Source organism: Centruroides sculpturatus, unplaced genomic scaffold (assembly GCF_000671375.1).
Source record: "Centruroides sculpturatus isolate CEXI.00-Female unplaced genomic scaffold, Cexi_2.0 scaffold1657, whole genome shotgun sequence".
NCBI classification, from domain to species: Eukaryota; Metazoa; Arthropoda; class Arachnida; order Scorpiones; family Buthidae; genus Centruroides; species Centruroides sculpturatus.
This window is the reverse complement of record NW_019386118.1, coordinates 82346-104969: the sequence shown is the minus strand read 5'-3', so window position 1 is coordinate 104969 and position 22624 is coordinate 82346. Positions and strand designations below refer to the sequence as shown.

The 22624-nt window shown below is 31.4% G+C and overlaps 2 protein-coding genes, 1 long non-coding RNA gene and 1 pseudogene across 3 annotated transcripts in view; 1 reads left to right on the top strand and 3 right to left on the bottom strand.

The window, feature by feature from the left end:
* Positions 1-1014: 1014 nt before the first annotated feature.
* On the bottom strand, positions 1015-6353 carry LOC111613694 (serine/threonine-protein kinase MRCK beta-like). The gene is made up of 4 exons (XM_023355036.1): positions 6326-6353; positions 4816-4898; positions 1451-1700; positions 1015-1313 (listed from the first exon to the last, which is right to left on the bottom strand). Exons 1-4 carry the CDS (start codon positions 6351-6353, stop codon positions 1015-1017), a joined length of 660 nt encoding a protein of 219 aa, XP_023210804.1.
* A 715-nt stretch (positions 6354-7068) lies between these two features.
* LOC111613691 lies at positions 7069-13388 on the bottom strand. The gene is made up of 3 exons (XR_002754809.1): positions 13198-13388; positions 7241-7323; positions 7069-7156 (listed from the first exon to the last, which is right to left on the bottom strand). It is a non-coding gene; the product is annotated as an uncharacterized LOC111613691 (long non-coding RNA).
* A 348-nt stretch (positions 13389-13736) lies between these two features.
* On the top strand, positions 13737-15569 carry LOC111613693 (annotated as a pseudogene).
* Positions 15570-22301: 6732 nt separating this feature from the next.
* The window catches only part of LOC111613690 (serine/threonine-protein kinase MRCK alpha-like), a 26797-nt gene continuing 26474 nt past the window's right edge, over positions 22302-22624 (bottom strand). The window contains exons 4-5 of the mRNA XM_023355035.1: positions 22404-22499; positions 22302-22313 (exon numbers count right to left, since the gene is read on the bottom strand). Of these exons, the coding sequence (XP_023210803.1) occupies positions 22302-22313; positions 22404-22499 (108 nt within the window). The remainder of the gene's footprint in view (positions 22314-22403; positions 22500-22624) is intronic.

Below are 22624 nucleotides of genomic sequence, written 5' to 3'. Positions count from 1 at the left end.
GCAACACCTGTAGGAACAGTTCATAAGCTTACGGAGCGCATCTTTACAGCATTTAATACCATCAGAGGGGAGCGTGGCATCTTACGGAGAGTCGGACAAAACATGGTTCGTCGTTGCACATTATGTAACGAAGTTGGTGGTCGTCACACTGAACATTTACTCTAAAGTAGTGCAGCCACTGATTCGATGTACAGTTTGATTGTACTCTACTGTTTTGTCAATAAAACTTGTCATAAATACTGTATTCTGCTGTTTCATCCAGCATACCGACCTCATAGAACGTGCAAAGTGCTGTAGAAACTTTATACGTATCTCATTTCCGGCTGTAGGTTCTTTATATCAAAACGTTCAAAATTTCATCCTCTACAATCCCCAAATTTTTAAAACGTCATTCTGATATACCCTGTGTATGTATATACATATATTACAAACTTATTTCATTAGTAAAAGTGCATAGTTGCAAAATAATTCATTTTTATTGTTTGGGCGACAAACAGTTCAAATCCGCTACTTTTGGAGCACAACCATGCTACTTTTTAACCTTGAGATCTGGCAACACTGGTCAGTAGTAGTCCAAATTCAATACGAACGTTTGTTTCTTGAAAATTTGATCACGTTTTAAATACAGTATTTACTTTTAATATTACCGATATGTCATCGAAAAGAAAACATATTATATTATCATTAAAAGACAAATTAAAGTATTCGTTTCGATTATCCAGATTTTTCCTTATCCGGACTACCTTCATACCCAATTAGTCCGGATAATCGAGGTTCTACTGTAGTTGATAACTTGACAAGATTACGGAGATCAAATAATTCTTTTTTGAGGTTAACTTTTTTCTCTTGAAATAGTTTCACCAAAACATTTCTAGCATTTGAATGAGATTTTTGTTTATAGTTCAAAATTAAGCGCTCAACAGTATCAAAATTATCGACATAGTATTTTGCAGCGTTTAACCAAGACCCCCAGCGAGTGATAATCTCACTTACTGCATTCATCACGTATTTTGCTCAAACTGTCACTATTAACTTCAGTTTTGAATATTTTAAATCATTTGGCCACAATTTTCTAGACACGTTGAGTATACATTCTTGTATTATAATATTGTCAACTGTTGAGTAAAATGTCACATCAATTAACATTGATTTTGCTTTCTGGCCATTCAATTTTCCTACAAGCACGTTGACCACTTTACGTTGCACTTTGTCACTAGTTTCGTCAACAATGAAATAGACATCGTGTCCATTAATTTCGTCCTTAATTTTTTCTGTTACTGAGTTGAAGATAGTTTTTTGATGTGCCCGCAGTGCTAAAAAAATAAATAACTCAATGAGACTTCGAATAAAATCATATTTCAGCTAAATTATGAGCACAATCGCGAACAGCAGCAACAATTTCAATAAAATAAACGTTTCATTAAAAAAACTAATTACAATAAAAAAATACCTGGAACACTTTTGATCGGCTTCTTCATATATTTCTCGAGAAACAATCTCAGTTTTTCGTTATTTAATTTTTCAAGCGGAATATCTGCACTGGTGAATGCTTCAACCATTTCTTTATCAAAATCGCTTCCATTTTCAAACAACAATGTTTGTGACTGTAGCGTATTATGTTTCTTGTGTTTTGCACTGTTGAGATGTTCCGAAAGTCGTTTCTTAATTGTATCACGTTCGTAGTTGACGTGTGTAGAGCACTTAACACAGAGAATTGTTTTTTTGGTACGGCGAAATATATTGCCACCTAATTCCTTAATCACGGTATCAATTTTAAACTCAATTGACTGTTTTCTAGACATTTTTGCACAAAGCACATGGGAAACAATTGCTACAGAAACTAACGATTTCGCCACCTATCGCCAAATTTGCCAGTTTGGGTGAAAATCACCGATTTTCGCCAAAAAAACTTAGTGATATTGAGACCAGATTTTTAAATTAGTACTAATTGAAAGATGCTCATTCCAGGCGAATATAGCTGAGAAATTCGCCAAAAGCTAAAATTTTCGGCTCTAGTAATAACAATAATGAATTTCTTTTTATTACAGTTAATCTCTTTTTAAACACTTAAGAATTGTGTTTACATTTTCTTAGCTTCACTAAATATAATTACTTTTCTATATATAATTAATTATTTTAATTAATCAATGCATCATAAATCTTAGTCTATGTAATTCATTTTTATTTTTCAAAATTTTGATATTTTCTTAATGATAATTCAATAAATTTATATTATACAAATATATTTCTCTGAAAACACTCCATGTATGAATCTTAAAATAAATTTATTTTATTGCTATCTATTACTCAATTTTCCTTATTTTTACAAATCAAATACCTATTCGCGTTATATATTAGATGATCATAATTAAGTTTTCCTATTCAGATGATTCTGTAGCCCAATCAATTAGTTGATTGACACCAAAATTTATGTGCATGCTATTCAAAGAATGTGGAAAAAGACTGCAAAGAAAAACTTTAGTTCCAAAATTGTTTGCTACAGGATAAATGGTGCTACACAAAACAAAACAACAGAAACACAATTAATTGAGGCCTCCTGCCCATAAGGTTTCCATATCTGATCTTGTCTTTCATCTAACTCCATTCTTGAGATTAAGGAAAGACAGACAGACAGACAGATGGATGACAGTGGGAATTTATAGGTCTACAATTTTTTCAAATTGCAGCCCAATGAAAAAGCATCTATTCATCCTGTGGGAACAAACCAGTATGTGCTGTGCAGATTGCTTAGCAATACAAGGAATGTTGTTCAATGCATTCCCCATCATTCAGGTGTAAGATTCGAATTTAGTGTTTTCAAAAGCTGACCATAACTGTTCCCCTTTGATGCAATAGTAAAAATTTTAAATTATTTATAAAGCTATAATTAAAGCTATATTAAAATGTTATATTTTAAAAGCCTTTTGAAATATAAAAAAGTTGGTTCTTTTATATTTCAAAAGGCTTTAAAATAAAGTATGCAGATAATTATTATAATGCATTACAAGAGGGGTGGGAGTGTTTACAAAAACATTATGTAATGCTAGGATCTCAACCCTTGGATAACAGAATGATTCTTTTTTGTTTACAAAGAATTACATAGTAAACAATACTGTTTATGTTACTGACTTGTATGTACTAACACATGAACATCCTTTTTTTATCAATCAGCTTTTTAACATTTATTCTAATTAAAGCATATTTTGATTAATTTATTTAAACATTGTTATTTGAAGTCTAAAACTTTAGCATGCATAAACATCTTTAAAGCTAAAGTATTCTTACTATATAGCACACAGGCTCAAAAATATTCGCCACCCAATCTAGAGCATGAATTGTGTAATTTTAGGGATTAGATTACAATATATTATAAAACATTACAGTGAGTGGGATGGCATTGAGAAGTATAAAAATGGTATTACATAACTTATGGATGATCCCATACACTGATTCCCAAAGATCCTTATACAGAGTGGGTGAAAAGTTCATAAAAACTTTAAACATTCATAAAAAATTAAAAAATTATCAAAATGAAATGCAGTTGGCATGTTAAGTATTTTCAGTATGGGGAGGAAGGTTGTTGATGGGACAAAATTAGTTCCAAAAATGACTGATAGGTGGTGTCGACATACAAAGGAAATTAATTTTCAATGCATTTCTTAAAAAAGTGTAACATGGCCTCAGGATATAACAGAACTTAGCCAAGTAATAATGCCTGCAGAGTGCAGCATGTCTGGATGGATGTTTTTCAATTTTAACAATGTAGAAGGACCTAATCGAAACACTCAAGAATTTAAATACTCCCACAATCAGAAATCACAATGAGTCATTTTCGTTGTCATTTGCACATCTAATCATGTTCTTTTGTATGTCAACACCACCTGTTGGTAATTCTTAGAGCTAATTTTTTCCTGTCAACAAAAACATTACAACACACACTACTTATACACTTACCACACAAATTGCATTTCATTCTAATAATTCTTCCATTTTTTTATTGAATGTTTAAAGTTTTCATGAACTTTTTGCTTACACTGTAATTATTTAACTGTAAAAAAACAAATACAATCCACATTAAAACACGAAAGGAATTAAATAAAAACCATATCATGTATATATTATAATAGCTTACCCGTCGCGCATTGCTGTGATCTCAGAAGAAACAAAATTCAAGCAAACTCGTTATAATAAAATTCGAAATTTACATTTTATCATTTTTTATTGAAACTTATTATTATTCATTTTCATCGGGAAAACATTTCAAAGTGTTGTTTCAATTCTATTTATTTATTGGAGTGCTCGTGGATACACGATATTTTTTGTTTTTCCGTCTGATGCGTACACGAATAAATCAGGTTTTCCGANATAATTCTATTAAATACAATGAATAAACTGCCAGATTATTTATCAGGCAGTATGCTTTTTTATAATCATTTTCACATACACAAACAAACAAATACATTTTAAATACATTTAACAGAAATTATCAAATGTATTCCACTTGATTTTTTCGAATCATAAATTTCTAATGTTGATATTAGCATAAATTATTATAAACTATTTACTAAAAAAAAGACAACTTATATTTTACACTAAATTTGCATATTAAATGTATTAAATAATTACTTTAAAAATACTTAGTAAAAGTTACCTTCCACAAGTAAATGTAAATCCAACAAATGGCAAATGCAAACCAGAAAAAATAGAATTTGTACTAGGTGGCACTGAATCCTAAAATTTTCAAATATTTTTTTTTCATTATGAAATTATATATTGGTGATTTATTTCAAGAATAGAAAAAACTGAGAGACTTACTGAACTTTTAAAATCAGCTTCATCAACATCAAAATTTGAAGTATCTGTAGGACTGCTTACCTCAGGAATGTAAGGTGCTTCACCTGTCAAAAAATAATAAATAAATGAAGTAAAATTTACATATACAGTATAATCACCGAACAGACAGTGTAGGGACCAAAAAATTTGTTCGATATTTAGAGGTGTCCATTATTTGGAGGTACATGCCAATGGCCAAATTGTACAGTGGAACCTCGGTATACGACCAGAAACCTGCGCGAGAGTATATTAAACAACTTCCCAAAGTTTCATGGCAATCGGATAAACGGTGTGGTAATGCATGAAGGACATAAGACAGACACACAGACAAACACACAGACATACATTCATTTTTATATATATAGATTAGTGGCATGACTGCATCACATGCCCACTAGTTCTCTTAAAGCACAAATTCTATAGATTTTTTCCTCTTCTATTCTTTTGTTTATTCAGTACATTATTATTATTATCTCAATCATTTCAAATTATAAAGCAATCAGAAGACTTAGTCCCTCCTACTTTTGTTTGTATCATAAAAATGACAACTTTAAGCAATACCTGCATAGATTTAACCTTGGAAACAATCCACAATGCGATTGTGGTATTCAGGAGGACCAAACACCACTTGACCTAGTTTTTTGCTGCAATAGGTACAATCACATTAAGGATAGTTTAATGAGAGCTGCTATTCTTGAAGGTTACAACTGACCTTCAACACCCACATCAACTCATTCACACATGTACAATGTTCCATCATCTATTCGCATTTATATCCCTTAGTGGGTCCCTTGAGAGCACTCGCTCCAAGAACATGGATGGCAATTATCTTTCCTTTGCTTTGTTTCAACTTTCAATATATAGCTGCTTTCAACTTTGTATTTTAGTTCTTACATTCGGTCTTCTTTTTGGTCCAAATTCGGTTAGTTTAAGTTAGTCCTAGTTGTAAGTTAGATCAGGGACTCTTAGCTTGATTACTGCTTAGGTTCATCCTAGGTTATGGTAGGTTAGTTTAGTTAGTGAGTAAGTTAATGTTTAAAAAAAAATTAATAAATAAAATTAAATTTAAAAAAAAAAATAAATAAATAAATAAATAAATCGGGATATTGCGTGTTTGTCTTTTGTCCATCTGTTCGTCTCATCTAGTTTGTCATTGTGTTTGTTTGTTTTTTTTTTTTTTTTTCACTGTCTGTCTTGCTGTTAGGTAGTATTAAGATTCACACTCATGTTCAGTTTCATTAGCATTAAGTAGTTATAAGTCTTCCTACTAACAGCCACTTGGCACTAACTTCTACACTTAGCTATTCGTGGCAGCACTGGATCATTGGTGTTGGCTACACTCATGTTTTCTCTTAGACCCTTCAGGGAACTAAGGCCTTGCAGCCTAAAAACTGCATGCCAACATCAATCATAGAAGATACTGTAGCCATACATACACCTTTCTCTACTATCTATCTCCTCTCCTTCCTTCTTCTCCTCCCCTTTCACTTACCCTCTTTTCCGCTGGCTAAACACCTCATGTATGGCTGAAGTCTTTCTTGTATGTATGTATCAAAAACATTATATTTAAAATATGAAGAAATTCCTTTAGAAAATTTTTAGATGTATATATATTTTGTTCATTCCAATGGATATGCAGTCAGAATTTTAGAAAGTTTAATAATACAAAAATTCTCAGCTTGAATAAAAACTTTAGAAATGGCAATTCACTGGCTCTTTTTCCCAAATTCACTGATAAGCTAAGTTTTGTCATCTGGGAGATAAAATATATATTTAAGGAATATATTTGTAATCATACATGAATCAACATTAAGAAAATTCCCATTTTGAAATCCTATACTCCCAAAAATCATTATCTGTCAAAATGAGGACTTATTATTATGTTTACTTATATATATATATATATGTGTGTGTGTGTGTGTGTGTGTATTGCTTTATAATCAATGTAAACACCAACATAATTCTATTAAATACAATGAATAAACTGCCAGATTATTTATCAGGCAGTATGCTTTTTTATAATCATTTTCACATACACAAACAAACAAATACATTTTAAATACATTTAACAGAAATTATCAAATGTATTCCACTTGATTTTTTCGAATCATAAATTTCTAATGTTGATATTAGCATAAATTATTATAAACTATTTACTAAAAAAAAGACAACTTATATTTTACACTAAATTTGCATATTAAATGTATTAAATAATTACTTTAAAAATACTTAGTAAAAGTTACCTTCCACAAGTAAATGTAAATCCAACAAATGGCAAATGCAAACCAGAAAAAATAGAATTTGTACTAGGTGGCACTGAATCCTAAAATTTTCAAATATTTTTTTTTCATTATGAAATTATATATTGGTGATTTATTTCAAGAATAGAAAAAACTGAGAGACTTACTGAACTTTTAAAATCAGCTTCATCAACATCAAAATTTGAAGTATCTGTAGGACTGCTTACCTCAGGAATGTAAGGTGCTTCACCTGTCAAAAAATAATAAATAAATGAAGTAAAATTTACATATACAGTATAATCACCGAACAGACAGTGTAGGGACCAAAAAATTTGTTCGATATTTAGAGGTGTCCATTATTTGGAGGTACATGCCAATGGCCAAATTGTACAGTGGAACCTCGGTATACGACCTTAATCTGTTCCTGATGTTTGGACTTATACCAANCCTATATATATATATATATATATAAAAGTTACAATATAAAAGTCATTATGAATATTTATGCAATTTAATTATTCTTCCAGTTAAAAGTCAATTGACAAAAAGGGTGAAAATGGTATAAGTTTCAGTTACTATTGGTTTATTATATTTACTGTATTAAAGATTATAGCCAGTTAATGTGTAAATTCTGATTTAGTTCACTTCTAATTATTTCTTATCTACAATATATCTCTATCTTGTTAATTATGGCATTCTATCCAATGTCAGAGACTGCCTTCTCACACAAGAAAAATCTGAGGTCTATTGGTTCCCTTAAAGCAGCCATTAAATTATAAAATAACACTATATGTAGAAACCATCACTTAGATTTAGAATGAGAAAACTTAAGATTTGTGTAACAGAATATATAATATCTATTATCACAACAGATCTATGAATTGACTAAATTTATTTTCATTGAAAAACCCTACATTACCCTTTGGGATATTGAAAATGTTTGTTGCCCACTGGAAACAATAACTTTTTTGGGAGTTGTTCTTCACCATAAACTTTGATTAATATATCCACTTTATTCTTCTTCAAAATTTGGCTACATATTTGTAACTACTTTTTCACACCAGAAACCCCACCCAGACCATCTCATAATATCAACCTATGGTTTTCAAGAAATTCTCTTAAACATCCACTTTTTTAAGAAATTTTTTCAAAATTTTCTTGATACTTTAGCTTAATGTACTTTTCATATTCATTAATTTGTCTAAAATCCATTCTTTGTCTGTACAAGAACAACCTTCATTTAAATTTATATTTTATTTCATTTAATTTTCTAATATTCCTGAATTAAGATGGTCATGTTTCAACCAATAATATTTGAAATATAATTGAAGTTTGTTTACTTACAAATTGTTTTTATGATTTTGTACTTATAAACATCCATCTTAACATATTACTGTATTTTCAGACATATAAGAGCATTCTCTTATATGTAAAAATTGCTTGTTTTTGCAGTTTTGAAACATGTCCTGCTTTGATTATAAGAACATACCTTGCACATAAGAGCAGGCAAGCTCTTATACGTGCTAGCTTGGCACTGACTGCTTGTGTCAATGTAAATATAATGACACAGTAACTATTCAGTGACATCTCTGTACCATTATTAAAAATAAATTCTTCTGCTAATATAAAAGTTATTTATATATTATTTTTATTAATCAGCTTTACAGGCAAATGTCATGTAGATAATAAGTGCTCTCCCATACAAGAAAGATTAAAATAATGCAAATTTTTAAAATAAAGTAGCCCCTCATTATCATNCAATATGCTGTCTCCAGCACTGTTTTTCAGTTATCCAAAGCAAAAGCAATTTCTCGACATGATCTAATGTCTTCGATCTCTGTTTAGAAATTGATTTAACCCCTTTCTCAACGTTAGCAAATTTAATAATGTCTTTATTTTTCACGATTGTCGATAACGTCGTTCTCGGTATACGGAATGCAACAGTTAAATCTCGTTAAATCTCGAACATGCGTGCCACCTTCGTATTTCTCAACAATCTCTTTCATCAGTTCCATTGTAATTCTAGTCGTTTTTTTAGTTTTCTGTCACTTTTCATTTGCCTTTTTGCGATTCGTGATTAATAAAAATAATAAAATTTTACTTACGAATTAAAATCAGAAGAAATTTAACAAAGTTATAAACCGTTGCACCGCGAACGTCTAGTCTGGTCTAGTACACCGATAGTGCTACTTGTTCATTGATGGCGCGTATAATTGAATTATGTCGTATACCGAGCAAAAGTCGCATACCAAGCAAAATTTGTTTCGTCCAAACCGGACGTATTCCGAATTGGATGTATTCTAAAGCAGACGTATACCGAGGTACCACTGTATTTTAACCCAGCCATTATAAAGTGGCAAATACAATGGATTACGAAAACATCAAATTTGCATTAAGAATGTGAATATACCAAAAAGTATACATAGCATATATAATTAAAATTCATATATAATATGTTATTTATTTTTTCAGCTGTAAAAATCTCATTTTAATTAAAACTTGTCTGAATGTCAAGTTATGAAGGTAATTTATTATCCACTCCAGAGTGGGAAATATATTCGAAATTGTTACATTTATAACGTCATTTATGATCTAAGCAAACAATAAAAATCATTACAGGGATTTGTCTGCTTTGTAGTTATCAGTAGGTGTAACTTTTCAAACATTTTTGCTTTTTTCAGTAACTAATTTATTAAAAATTGCACTTTAACCACCACAAAGCTGTTAAAACAGTTATGACAGCAACAGCATTTGTTTGGTGAAAGTTCAAAGGTCGTGTTATGAAGGTAATTTGTCAACCACTTTAAAGTGTGGGAAGATATTTGGTTTTCTCACATTTATGATCTTAAGTTTATTTTTTATTACTACAATACTATGATTATTTTCGAATGAATGAATGAATAACTTTGAAAAAGTTTATAGTTTTTTGGCATCATAAGCTTAATTTCAACAATAAGACAAGTTTAATAACATTAATATGTATAATAATAAATGGTGATTGACAACTGAACCAGATTAAACTTCTCTAACAGATAAAGAATATTGTTCGACTTCTTATAACCTGCCCTCCTCCCCTATCCCTCTATTAAGCCAGTCTTTATTCAATGCCTATGATCAAAATTTGTCATTCGAAACAGTATTCGAACCAATTCTTTGTTTTTGTTTTAAAATTTTTCATATGTAATTAATTCTTTCAGAATATTAAAGGCAGAACATTGTGCTTTCGTAAGGTTGGTTATGGATGACAGCATCTGTTATTTAGTGTGTCCACCATTTAAAGGTAAATATAATAGATGTCCTATTTGAAGTGTCTGGAGATTGTAAAAATGTCTGTTAAGCAGAGGTGCTTGCTATCTGGGAGTGTCTGTTAATGGCAGTTCACTGTATTTATGCTTCTTTTACTTATAACAATCACACTTCTAATAGTTATTAAAAGTGTGATTGTTTTAATTATTTTTTAATTGTAATAGTATTAGTAACTATCTATTTTTAACATTAAACTTACAATAAAGACTACTACCAGTTAACTACCTGAAATCTGGGACCCATCTCAAAATTCAACAAACTTTGCAAAAATATCTGTTTGAATCCAAATGACATCCATGCAAATTTCAGGCCCTATTGCACAGCCATCCCTTGAAAAAATTAAAAACAAAAAATTTTTGACTTTAAATATTTTGAATGGTGCTAATTAGATCCTTTTAATTGTTTGGTTATTGATAGCATACAAGACTAACATTATTCTGCTTTAAATTCAGTTCAATTTCTTTAACCCTTTCAAAGTTATGCACATTTATAATCGTTTTTTCCTTACTTTTTTTTTGTATACTAGGCACTACCAAATGAGGCTTTTTTTTATTTTAACAAAAGTCAATGTCCCTACACTAAGTGTTTAGCCAGCAGAAGAAGGGGGAAGTGGGGAAGGGAAGGAGGAGGGTGAAAAGATAGAAAGAAGAGAAAAGAAGAATCCCTTTGAGCAGTGTACTGTACATAAGGTAATACTACTCCATCTGCAATTAATGTTGTCATGCAGTTTGTAGGCTGCAAAGCCATGGGTCTAAAAAAAAACCTGAATTGTAGCATACACCTTAAGTAATCCAGCTACATAAAAGCTAGACAGAGTAAAGTATAATGTTTAAAACTAAAGTGAAGGCTTTAAACTAGTACTAAAATAACACACAAACTAAGCTAGCAAATGAGGTATAGCTTTTTTCCTTAAAGAATCCCATCTAATATTAAAACAATTATTTTTAATTTAAAAACATGTATTTTCTTAATTTTTGTTAAAACAAAACTGTAGCAGTTACAATTTTCTTAGTTTTACTAAGACAATTTATCATATGATATTTTAGCTACATTCTTTTCTTTAAAAAGCATTTAATTGGAAATATCTGTAAAGAAGTAAAAACTGAATTTAAATAATCCTTATTTATATTAGTTGATGAATTAAAATGAGAAAATTACAGCAAGACAAACTGAATTATTAAGTTTGTTATTTCCCTTATCAACAGCTAACTTTAGACCAGCTAATTTAGACCTGTATTCCCAACGTGGGGCCCATACCCCACAGGGGACAATTCGAAAATGGATTCATCCAGAGTTTAAGTTAGGAAACACTGGTTTAGACCAAAGAAAACCACACACATTTGTGCAAACTGTTAGCCATATATCTAGCAAAGGTCAATGATGTATCAATCATAAAGCATATTATTTCAACTAGAAAAAAAATTCAAATTGTTACTCTGTATTGGTAATTTATTTGTAGTCAATAGCAGCTTTCATGACATTGTTGAGTTCTTAAAAGAAATCTGATTTTTGTGTAGAAATGCCAGCATTATTAAAAAAGACTAATGTTAATAAATGCAAATAAGTCTAGAGTCGTAACTAAGATTCATTGGGTAGTTGAAGCTTGTCATTTAAGCATCTCTTTACCTGTTACTATTATTTTAAAAGAATAAAGCTTGCTAATGCTGTGGGAAATGTCTTGTTTCATAATCTATTGTTTATTAAGAATTTTAAAATAGTATCTCTAGCTAAGAAATTAAAAATTTGTTGGAAAAATGCACAAGTTCAGTCTGGAATCTCACATAAGAATTCATTATAATGAGTTTAAATTATTCAAATACACTAAAATGCATTTTTTTCCTTGTACAGTTGACCCCCCTATAACAAGGTAGATATGTTCCGTTCTTTATGAAATTGATGTTCTAAGAGTCCTTAAATACATGAGCTAATCACAGCCCGTCATGTATGCAGTTTACAGACTACAGTTGTTTGAAAGGTTTTCTTCCATAAAATTAATTGATTCTAGACTAATTCGACTGAACATTTCCAAAATATGTATAATTTTTTGGGAATAATCCATATAAACTCTGCTATAAACAAAAAATTGTAGGATTACTTACCAAGTGTACACCGTTCGACGACGCCATTGCTTAAGCTTGTTTTCGTCGTGGAGCAGTGCATCGAATGGCGTTCGCGTGCTTCCTGATAAATTATTTTTCTGCGAAAACTTTGCTGAACTTTGGAGACATCATTAATATAGATATAATTTTTATGGACGTTAAATAATAAATAGTTTTTAGTAGGTCCGCTGCTCGTTTAAACTCAACAGTTTGTGCAATGTCCACTATTGGTCTAGATTCGACCAATCCTGTTGCGACACGAGTTGGCGATGATGTTTTACTGAATTATACGTGTCTCTTTTAGCGTGTTTATCCGAATACGGTTGCAATTTTTTCTCCGTCATATAGGAATCTGAACTATATGAACCCGTTTTATAGGGGGGTGGGTCTACTGTATTTGTGATTATTTCTGATATTAAAGCATTATTTTTACCATCACTTTATCCATGGAATTGTTAGTTACACATACTTTCATTATTTCAATATGAAACTTGAATTTTTTCACAAAGGTAAATCACAAATTTTCTTATTTGTAGATTTAATTAATATTTTTATACTTTATACATATTATGATTCCTCTTTAATCTCTAAATTTAAAATACAGCTCATCATGTATATGTGATTTTCTGTTTACAAATTTAAGTAATATACAAAAAAATATTTTAAAACATTTAGTTTATCAAAGCATTAAACATGTTAATTATAAAAAAATTACATACTATCTCTAACATTGTCCCAGTTTATTCCAGCAAACCAAGGATGATTTTTAAAATCATCTAAACCATTCTGTCCAAAACGACTCTCTGCTGTACAGATTAATCTCCTTATTAAATCTTTAGCCTCTTCTGATACATTATATGCAGGTTCTTCAGGGAAATCGAAACAATTCTGAAAAAATTGCACATAATTATAAAAGAGTCTATTTTAAGCAATTAATGGGATAGCATTTTTAAATTTCTTTCTTATTTAAAAAAAACTTGTATTTATATCTTAATCTATATTTTTTATAACATAGAATAACTAAAAATAAAATTATTATAAATTTAAAATTTAAGTTATATTTGTTTGTTGTTAATATCGGAATAGTTAAATATTAAGATACAATACATAAATGAAAATATTAATGGATACTACTATAATTAAAATGCAAATAGAAAGACACTTGGTAAAATGTGAATTTGGTTTTAATTTCATTGTAAGATATTCTTGAGTGAGGCATATCTAAAAATGCTAAATAATATATGAATCCATTCATCAAATGGAAAGATTGTGTAACAGTGACGAAGTAATAAGTCATATCAGAACAAAAACACAATTAGTTTCTCATTTCAAAAACTAAATCATACAAGTAATTAATATCTATTTCTAGTTTTATTCTAATAAACAACATAAACTCCAATTTATATACAGTAATACCTCGACTTATGCGAACCCGGAGTTATACGATTTTCAAATCTCGTCGATTATCTTTTGTTTGAGCACCTCACAACTCTTGATTACTCACTCCCCCCACACTATTGTTCAGCTTACATGTTCAGATGTGTCACACGGAATCAACGCATAGCTACAATCTATTTTGTGTTATCTATTTCTGTGTTTGTTATATCTACAGAGACTTGAGAGACTGTACTATGTCATCCAAACGAAGTAGAACTAATTCTTCTGCATCAAACATGAAAAGAAAAACTTTATCTTTGGAATGTAAGGTTGACATTGTTAGAGACTTCGATACAAAAATGAAAATTTGTGAATTGGCAAAGAAGTTTGATCTACCAGAATTGACAGACAGAAAAATTATAAAAGGTAAAGAAAAAATTCTCGAAACTGTGAAAAATGCTCAATCTTTAAATTTAAGTATCATTTGTAAACATCACGGTATTATCGCTGAGATGGAAACAATGTTAAAATTATGGTGTGATAATCAAGTAAATGTGAAAAATTGTCCTGTTGATCGGAACACTGTGTGCTCTCAAGCTAAGCTGATTTTTGAAAGATTGAAAGAGGATGCTGGAGAGGTGGCTAAAGATGAAGAGTTTAAAGCTAGTAACGGTTGGTTCAGCCGATTCAAAAGTTGCTGTAATTGACATAGCATTGCAGAAAGTGGAGAGGCGGCAAGTGCTGATAAAGAGGCTTCGTCTTACTATCCAGAGAAATTCAAAGCTATGATAGATGAAGGTGGCTATACCAGCCAAACCATATTCAACATAGATGAGACTGGCCTGTTCTGGAAGAAGATGCCTAAAAGAACGTTTATCATGCGTGAAGAGAAAATCTTTCCAGGTTTTAAGGCTGCCAAAGATCGATTGACAGTGATGATTGGCGCGAATGCAGCTGGTGATTGTAAGTTAAAACCTCTCTTAGTTTATCGCTCGGAAAATCCAAGAGCATTGAAAAATAAATCTAAAGCTGGCTTGCCTGTGATTTGGAAGTCGAATCGTAAGGCTTGGGTGACAGTTTCCCTTTTTGAGGACTGGTTTGGTCATCACTTCATACCTGAAGTCGAACATTATTGCCAATCTAAACAAATTTCATTTAAAGTGATGCTAATAATCGACAACGCACCAGGTCATCTCCCTGCAACTTTATCTAATTTTGACCCACGTGTAAAAGTTGAATTTTTGCCATCAAATACAACCAGCTTGTTTCAACCGATGGATCGCAGAGTCATCAAAACTTTCAAAGCTCATTGCATGAGACGATCGTTTGCACATCTGCATGAAGCTATGAGACAAAACAACGAGCTCTCTGTTAAAGAGTTTTGGAAACAATTCAATGTTTTAGATGCAGTGAGAATCATTGGACAATCTTGGAATAAAGTTTCACAAAAAACTTTAAGTGGTGTCTGAAAAAAAACTGTGTCCTTTTTTTTCACCACTGAAATTCAGGTGGAATCAGTGCCAGAGCCTGATGAAATTGATAATGTGATTAAAGAAGTTGTCAATCTTGCCAGGCAAATTAATTTAGAAGATAGTGATGACATTCAAGAACTGCTAGATTCCCACAATCAAGAGCTGACAATTGATGAACTCATAAAAATGTGCGAGCAAGAGACATTGAAGAACTTGATTCTTTAGACCCAGTTCAATCAGAAGATCGAATGATGGAAACTTGACAGAAGGCTTCAGTTCAATTGAAAAGGGGTTACAAATTTTAGAAANTATATAATAATTATATTCAATTAGATAAAATTCATCCTGAAAAATAATTTGAAGTTCTGCTTAAAGTATGCCATTTTAAAGTTTTATTTAAATAGAAAATAAATATGTTTAAACAGCATAACAAATATTAATTTGAGTTCTTAACAATAGCATGTAAACAATAAAATTCAGCTTATCTACTTAAATATTTCCAGAGAATCATGCATTAACTGAAACTCATTTAACTTTCAATCTACAACATGGACCTCAAACTGACATGTGTTTGTCTCCCTAGTATGGTGAAAGAACCTTTCTATGAAGTCAAAAAACTGCTAAAATGGGAACATCTATTCAAAAAGTTTAGCCACTGATCTATTAATATATACAAAGTCATAAAAAAATTAATCTTATTTTATTGTCTGGATGAAATTGTCTCTTAAAATCTATGCTCATTTACAAAAAAAACTTACACATGAAGGAAGAGGAAATGTTGAAATCAAATGAAACTTTATTAGTGCAAATATAATGAAAACTGTAGTAAGTGGTTAAAATATCGTAGCAAAGATTATTCTAAATTGTACCTCTCATGTCAAAGAGAGTCTTTGATATGAGAGTTACAATTTAAATCAATCTTATGGAACCTCCTCCTACCTGGATGCATGCAACAATATGGTCAGGTATGAAGACCTACAGACATTGTATGCTATCCTGTAACATATTTTTCCACAAATATTGCATCTGTCACTCCAAATCTCTCTATTCATATGGTTGAAGCTGGTGTCCTATCTTGTTCCACAAATGCTTAATGGACAGCAAATGTGGAGACCAGGCAAGCCAAACAAATAAGTAGTCAGTCAATATTTTTATTAACATACAAATTGGCAAATTGGTACATACCCAGTACCGCAAAGCATTGCCTGGTGTGGTTACAAGGTATAGCCAAGGGTTGTCGAACCTTTTTTCCTAATGGGCCAAATTAGAAATTTAGATACATTCAGCAGGCCACAAAGGTACTTTATATAAATACAGTGGAACCTTGGTATACAACCTTAATCCGTTCCTAATGTTTGGACTTATACCGAATTGGACGTATACCAAACCAACCTTTCCCATAAGAAGTAATGTAAAAATGATTAATCCATTCTCATGTAAAAAAATGGCTGGCTTTAAACACCTCGCTTTCCTGGCTAGTTCCTGCCTGATTTTTCATGAGATTAGCATGTATCTTTTTAGCTTTCTCGCAAATAATTGCTTCTGATACACTGTCTCCAGCACACTGTTTTTCAGTTATCCAAAGCAAAAGCAATTTCTCAACATAATCTAATGTCATCAATCTCTGTTTAGAAATTGATTTAACCTCTTTTGCAATGTTAGCAGATTTAATAATGTCTTTATTTTTTGCGACTGTCGATATCGTCTTTCTCGGAATACGGTATGCAACAGTTAAATCTCAAACATGCATGCCACCTTCATTTTTTTTTTTTTAACTCTTTCTGCCCTGTGGGCACTAAGAGGCCTCTTTTCACAAGCCCATTATGGGTTCAGCCAGGCTGACAATGGGGCTGCCAGGTGGTGAGGGACGGAGCCCAACATATCCGAACGAACCACCCCCCGAAAAATTCCTGGGGATTTTACAACCCGTTCAGATTTGAGCCCGGGTCCCCCAGAGCGGTAGGCTGTCACCCTGACCACTCGGCCATCCGGCCGCGCCACCTTCATATTCCTCAGCAATCTTTTTTTTCAGTTCTATTGTGATTCTAGTCATTTTTTTTTAGTTTTCTGTTGCTTTTCACTTGCCTTTTTGTAATTCATGATTAATAAAAATAATAAAATTTTACTTACAAATTAAAATCGGAAGAAATTTAACAAAGTTATAAACTGTGGCACCACGAATGTCTAGTCTATTCTAGTACACTGATAGTGCTACTTGTTCATAGATGGAGCGTATAATTGAATTAAGTCATATACCAAGCAAAATTTGTTTCGTCCAAACAGGACGTATTCCAAATTAGACGTATTCTAAACCAGACGTATACAGAGGTACCACTGTATATGCTTTTAAAAAGTTCAAAATTTGAATATCAAATTTTAATAACAAATATATATTATTATATAAAATAACGTATTATTGATAGTAAAAAAATAAATTATACTCACACATAATAAAAATAAATTTAATGCGATTTTTGACATTGCCTTTCTTTTATAATATTGTCAATACAGTAATACCCCGAACTTACGCGATAGGTGGAACCGAGCAATAACCGCGTAAGTTGAATTCGCGTAAGTCGGGGTATAATTTTGCAATTTGTGTAAAATCCAAGTCGGATGTATGTAAGCTAATAAATGTTCTCATTAATCTTATATCGTCTTGATTCGTTCACGGTTACAAGAAATCACCACATAGTCTCTTGAGTCTCCGTAGATATAACAAACACAGAAATAAATAACACAAAATAAATTGTAGCTATGTGTCGATTCCGCGCAACACGTCCGTACATGTAAGCTGAACAATAGTGTGGCGGGAGTGAGTAAACAAGAGTTTTGTGGCGCTCAAACAAAACACAAATCGACGAGATTTGAAAATCGCGTAACTCCAGGTTTGCGTAAGTCAGGGTAGCATAAGTCGAGGTATTACTGTATCTGCTTTTATGGTATTAGTCTTAATTCTAAGAATGTTAGTTAAATGGAAATCACTCAACTTATTTCTTTCAGCAGTTCTGATGTTTTTCATGCACAAAAAGAAATGTTTACAACAGTTTATTATGCATATGGGGTAGTACAGTTTTCAAGCACCAATTATGTCATTACAATATCAAAGTGTATCCAGTGAAACGAGAATAATTTTTACGATATACTTTACCAAAACAAATGAAAATGTAGGGTGCAGTGGGCCGCATAAAAATATTAAATGGGCCACAGTGCAGGCTGCAGGTTGGACATCCCTGGTATAGCCAAACAAGTATGGCAACATGAAAGACAATTCCTGGAAAACGCTATCAGTGCACAGCCAATCATTATTTTATGGAAAATGGCTGTCTGCAGCCCTGCCATAAAAGGCAACATATGAGAATGTAGAATTTCCTTAATGTACTAGTGTGCCATCAATGTTCCTTGTACCACTTACTAAGGATGACCAACTTTAGAGAAGACAGCTTCCCAAACTAACACATCAGCAGTAAGGCAATGTGCTGCTCAATAGTAAAGGCAAAATTGAAGAATTCACCACTGGTCCTCCATACCAACATGACAAACTGTTGAGGAAAAATGAGGTTCCACTTGCTATTAGGTGGGTATATCTAATAAATTGGTACTTTATTATATCTTCAGTGCTAATTGAGGTATTACTGCATACTTAAAAACATATCTAAAATTGATACTTCTATACTAAATTCTATTGGTACTTCTATAATACTTCTATGATCATCTTAAAATTGATAAATTTAAGATATAATTTTAAGCAATAGTTACTTTAAAAATACTCTAGAAATCATTTCACTGAATTAACTCAAACAACTAACAAATGGATATAAAAAAAAAGAGGTTTACATATATATCTAAATAGGTTTCCCTAAAAAATTTTTTTATAAATGAGCTACATTTAAGATATTTTTTGTAAAATTATATAATTATTCTTTGATTACAAGAGATTATTCTATAAAATTATTTTTAGTTTACTTTTACATTAGTAAGTCACTTGAAGAGATTAATTTAAATTGTTAAACTGATCAAAACAAATAAAAACAATAGGAATTCATATGAATTAAAAATGATTATAAAAAAAAATAAGCAGAAAAATTTTAAATTATATGTATATGTTACTGTGAAAGGCCAAAATTAGAGAATGTCAATATTCTCTGGTGAATGTCGACACATACAAAATAGGTTGGTGAAAGACCGAATATTTGATTATATTATTATATATTCGAACAATCACCGGTGTATTTGACAAGCACAGATAAGCTTTGGTGGTGGACAAGCACAGATAAACTTCGAAACGACACCCAAGAAGCCAATGTCGACAGAGAGGCGACAGTCTGTCACCAAATTCTTTGCCATTTCCTTCTGCTCAAATTGGTGATACCGTACGAATACAAGTCCCTGATGTCGACCATGGCCATACAGATGCCTGAAATGTGTTGGCGGTTGTTGTTGGAATAGAAGACTAAGACTTTTATAAATTAGCAAACAAAAATCAAGCCGCTTTATACCCGTAATCAGTTCGTAATTTGTAAAGAAACGTTGCTTTCCATAGATGAGATTTCTTCTCAAGAAATATTGCTGAGAGAAGCAGCTGCAGCTAATTCGAAAAGTGGAGGGCAAGACTATACACACTGTCGTTGCAAAAAGAAGTGTTCCATGAATAAATGTAGTTGTAAAAGTAAGGGACTCTTGTGCAATTCAAAGTGCCATAACAGTTTAAGTTTTTGCAATAAATAAGATTGTATAACGTTAATCACATAATTTATGTGTACAGTTGTCCCTCTATAGTCCAACGTTTTTTAATCCGACATGCTCAGTAGTCCGACGCACCTCCCGTCAAGGTACCCGTCCCCATTACGTGTCTGCTTGCACAGAAGCATGTTGCGATGTGAATCTCTCCATCCAATTCTTACTCGTCCCCATTACGTGTCTGCTTGCACAGAAGCATGTGGCGATGTGAATCTCCCCATCCAATTCTTACTCGATGACACAAACTTCGTGTGTTTTATGTGAGCAGTTCTGTTCGAACAGTTGGAGTAGAGAATATTGTAAGTTACTGCTAGCAAAACAATGCAAAATATGTAATTATTTTCGGTAATCCGGACACTTTTGGTAATCTGACACACCTTTGGTCCCATACCTGTTGGATTATCAAGGGACAACTGTATTATGTTCTTTAATGATTTAGAATGTACTGTTCGTTTTAGGTTCAACAGTTTATTTACATGTGCTGTTACTTAAGCTTTCTCCTATTTTGACATATTAAAAAGTTGCATTTTTATCTTAACGTAATAAAAATATTTTTATTCAACATTCACCATCAGTGCATGCTGAATGTCAACATTTGCCAGTGTGAGAAATAATGATATATAGCAAATATTTTGTACATATTTGCTATATATCATTATTTTGTGAATGACTGATATCTGGCGAATGTCAACATTCACACAGTCGTTTCATGTATATATGAAATATTTGCTAAATATCATTATTTCTCACTTACACTGGCAAATGTCAACATTCAGCATGCACTGATGGTGAATGTTGAATAAAAATATTTTTATTACGTTAAGACAAAAATGCAACATTTTAGTATGTGAAAATACTGTAGGAGAAAGCTTAAGTAACAACACATTTAAATAAACTGTTGAATCTAAAACGAACAGTACACTCTTAATCATTAAAGAAAATAATACAATAATAAACTTACACATAAATTATGTGATTAACGTTATACAATCTTATTTATTGCAACAACTTAAACTGTTACGGCACTTTGAATTGCACAAGAGTCCCTTGCTTTTACAACTGCATTTATTCATGGAACACTTTTTTTTTTGTAATGACAGCATGTATAGTCTTGCCCTCCACTTTTCGAATTAGCTGCAGCTGCTTCTCTCAGCGATATTTCTTGAGAAGAAATCTCATCTATGGAAAGTAACTTTTCTTTACAAATTACGAACTGATTACGTTATTACGTGATTACGAACTGATTACGTTATTACGTGATTACGAACTGATTACGTTATTACGTGATTACGAACTGATCTGTTAATGGTGTCCTTTATTCAGATATAGCCGACGCCTTACCGACGACCTCTCTCATCCTCCGCCACTCGACCTGACAAACCGATCCTCACCTCACAGGATCAAAAGACCTTGTCCTACCTCCGGCTACCCATAGAAGATGCAATGTCGACAGAGAGGCGACAGACTGTCGACATTGGCATCTTGGGTGTTGTTTCGATTTCCACCAAAGCTTATCTGTGCTTGTCGACATACACTGGTGATTGTTCGAATGTATAATAATATAACCAAATATTCGGACTTTCACCGACGTATTTTGTATGTGTTGATATTCACCGGAGAATATCGACATTCTCTAATTTCGGTCTTTCACAGTAACACATACACGAAACAGCTGTGTGAATGCTGACATTCACCGGAGAATGTTGGCATTCACCAGATATCAGTCATTCATAGTAGCATATACATATAATAGACTCACAAAAACCTTTAAGTGACCAGTAAAACATATACATATATATAACATAAAATATTTGTTTGTGTTTATGTTTTTATATGTATATCAAAATGAAATATGCTAAAGAAAAATTTTTACTAGAATTTAACAATTTGTTTTAACAAATTCATTTGCTGATCATTGAAAATTAAAATGTTTTTAAATAAAAATAACAGTTACAGTATCTACATATTAATGTATCTTATTCATTCAGAAAAAATACATTGAAATAAGGCAAATTATTCTAATCTAAACAACTTAAAAATTGAATGAAAAATTCAATAATTATTTTATGGAAATTTTGTAGATAAAATCAGATAGTTTTTTTCAAAATGATTTCTGGAAAGAAGAACCAGCAAAAATGTTTCTACTTAAATACTTTAAAAATTTGATACATCAATATGCTATTTAAACATCATTCTTAACTCATTTTCAACATTATGATTTCAAATTATTTTCATCAGAAATCAAACTTGAAGAGTAACAGTCAAGTAATAATTAAGAGTCAATTATTATTAAGAAAAATATTAATTAAAATTAATAACTTTTTCATTTTGCTTACCAAATTGCTATCATCCTGGAAAGAATAATGAAGATTAGTTATCCACCTTTTGTCTCCATGAACCAAAACTTCTCTTTCTTCTTGGAAACAAGCAGTCTGTGTAAATTAAACAAATTTTAATATAAAATTATGTCTGTTATATATAAAAATCTTATTTACTTATTAATATGTATGTATGTATGTATGTATGTATGTATGTATGTATGTATGTATGTATGTAT

Excerpts from the sequence above, each read along its gene's own strand:
- LOC111613694 (XM_023355036.1), bottom strand. The coding sequence starts at position 6,353 with ATGAGGTGTTTAGCCAGCGGAAAAGAGG. Across the intron at positions 4,899-6,325 it reads TTTAGCCAGCGGAAAAGAGG|GTGAAGCACCTTACATTCCT; the intron begins GTAAGTGAAAGG and ends ATTTTTTGACAG. Across the intron at positions 1,314-1,450 it reads GCCGATCAAAAGTGTTCCAG|CACTGCGGGCACATCAAAAA; the intron begins GTATTTTTTTAT and ends TTATTTTTTTAG.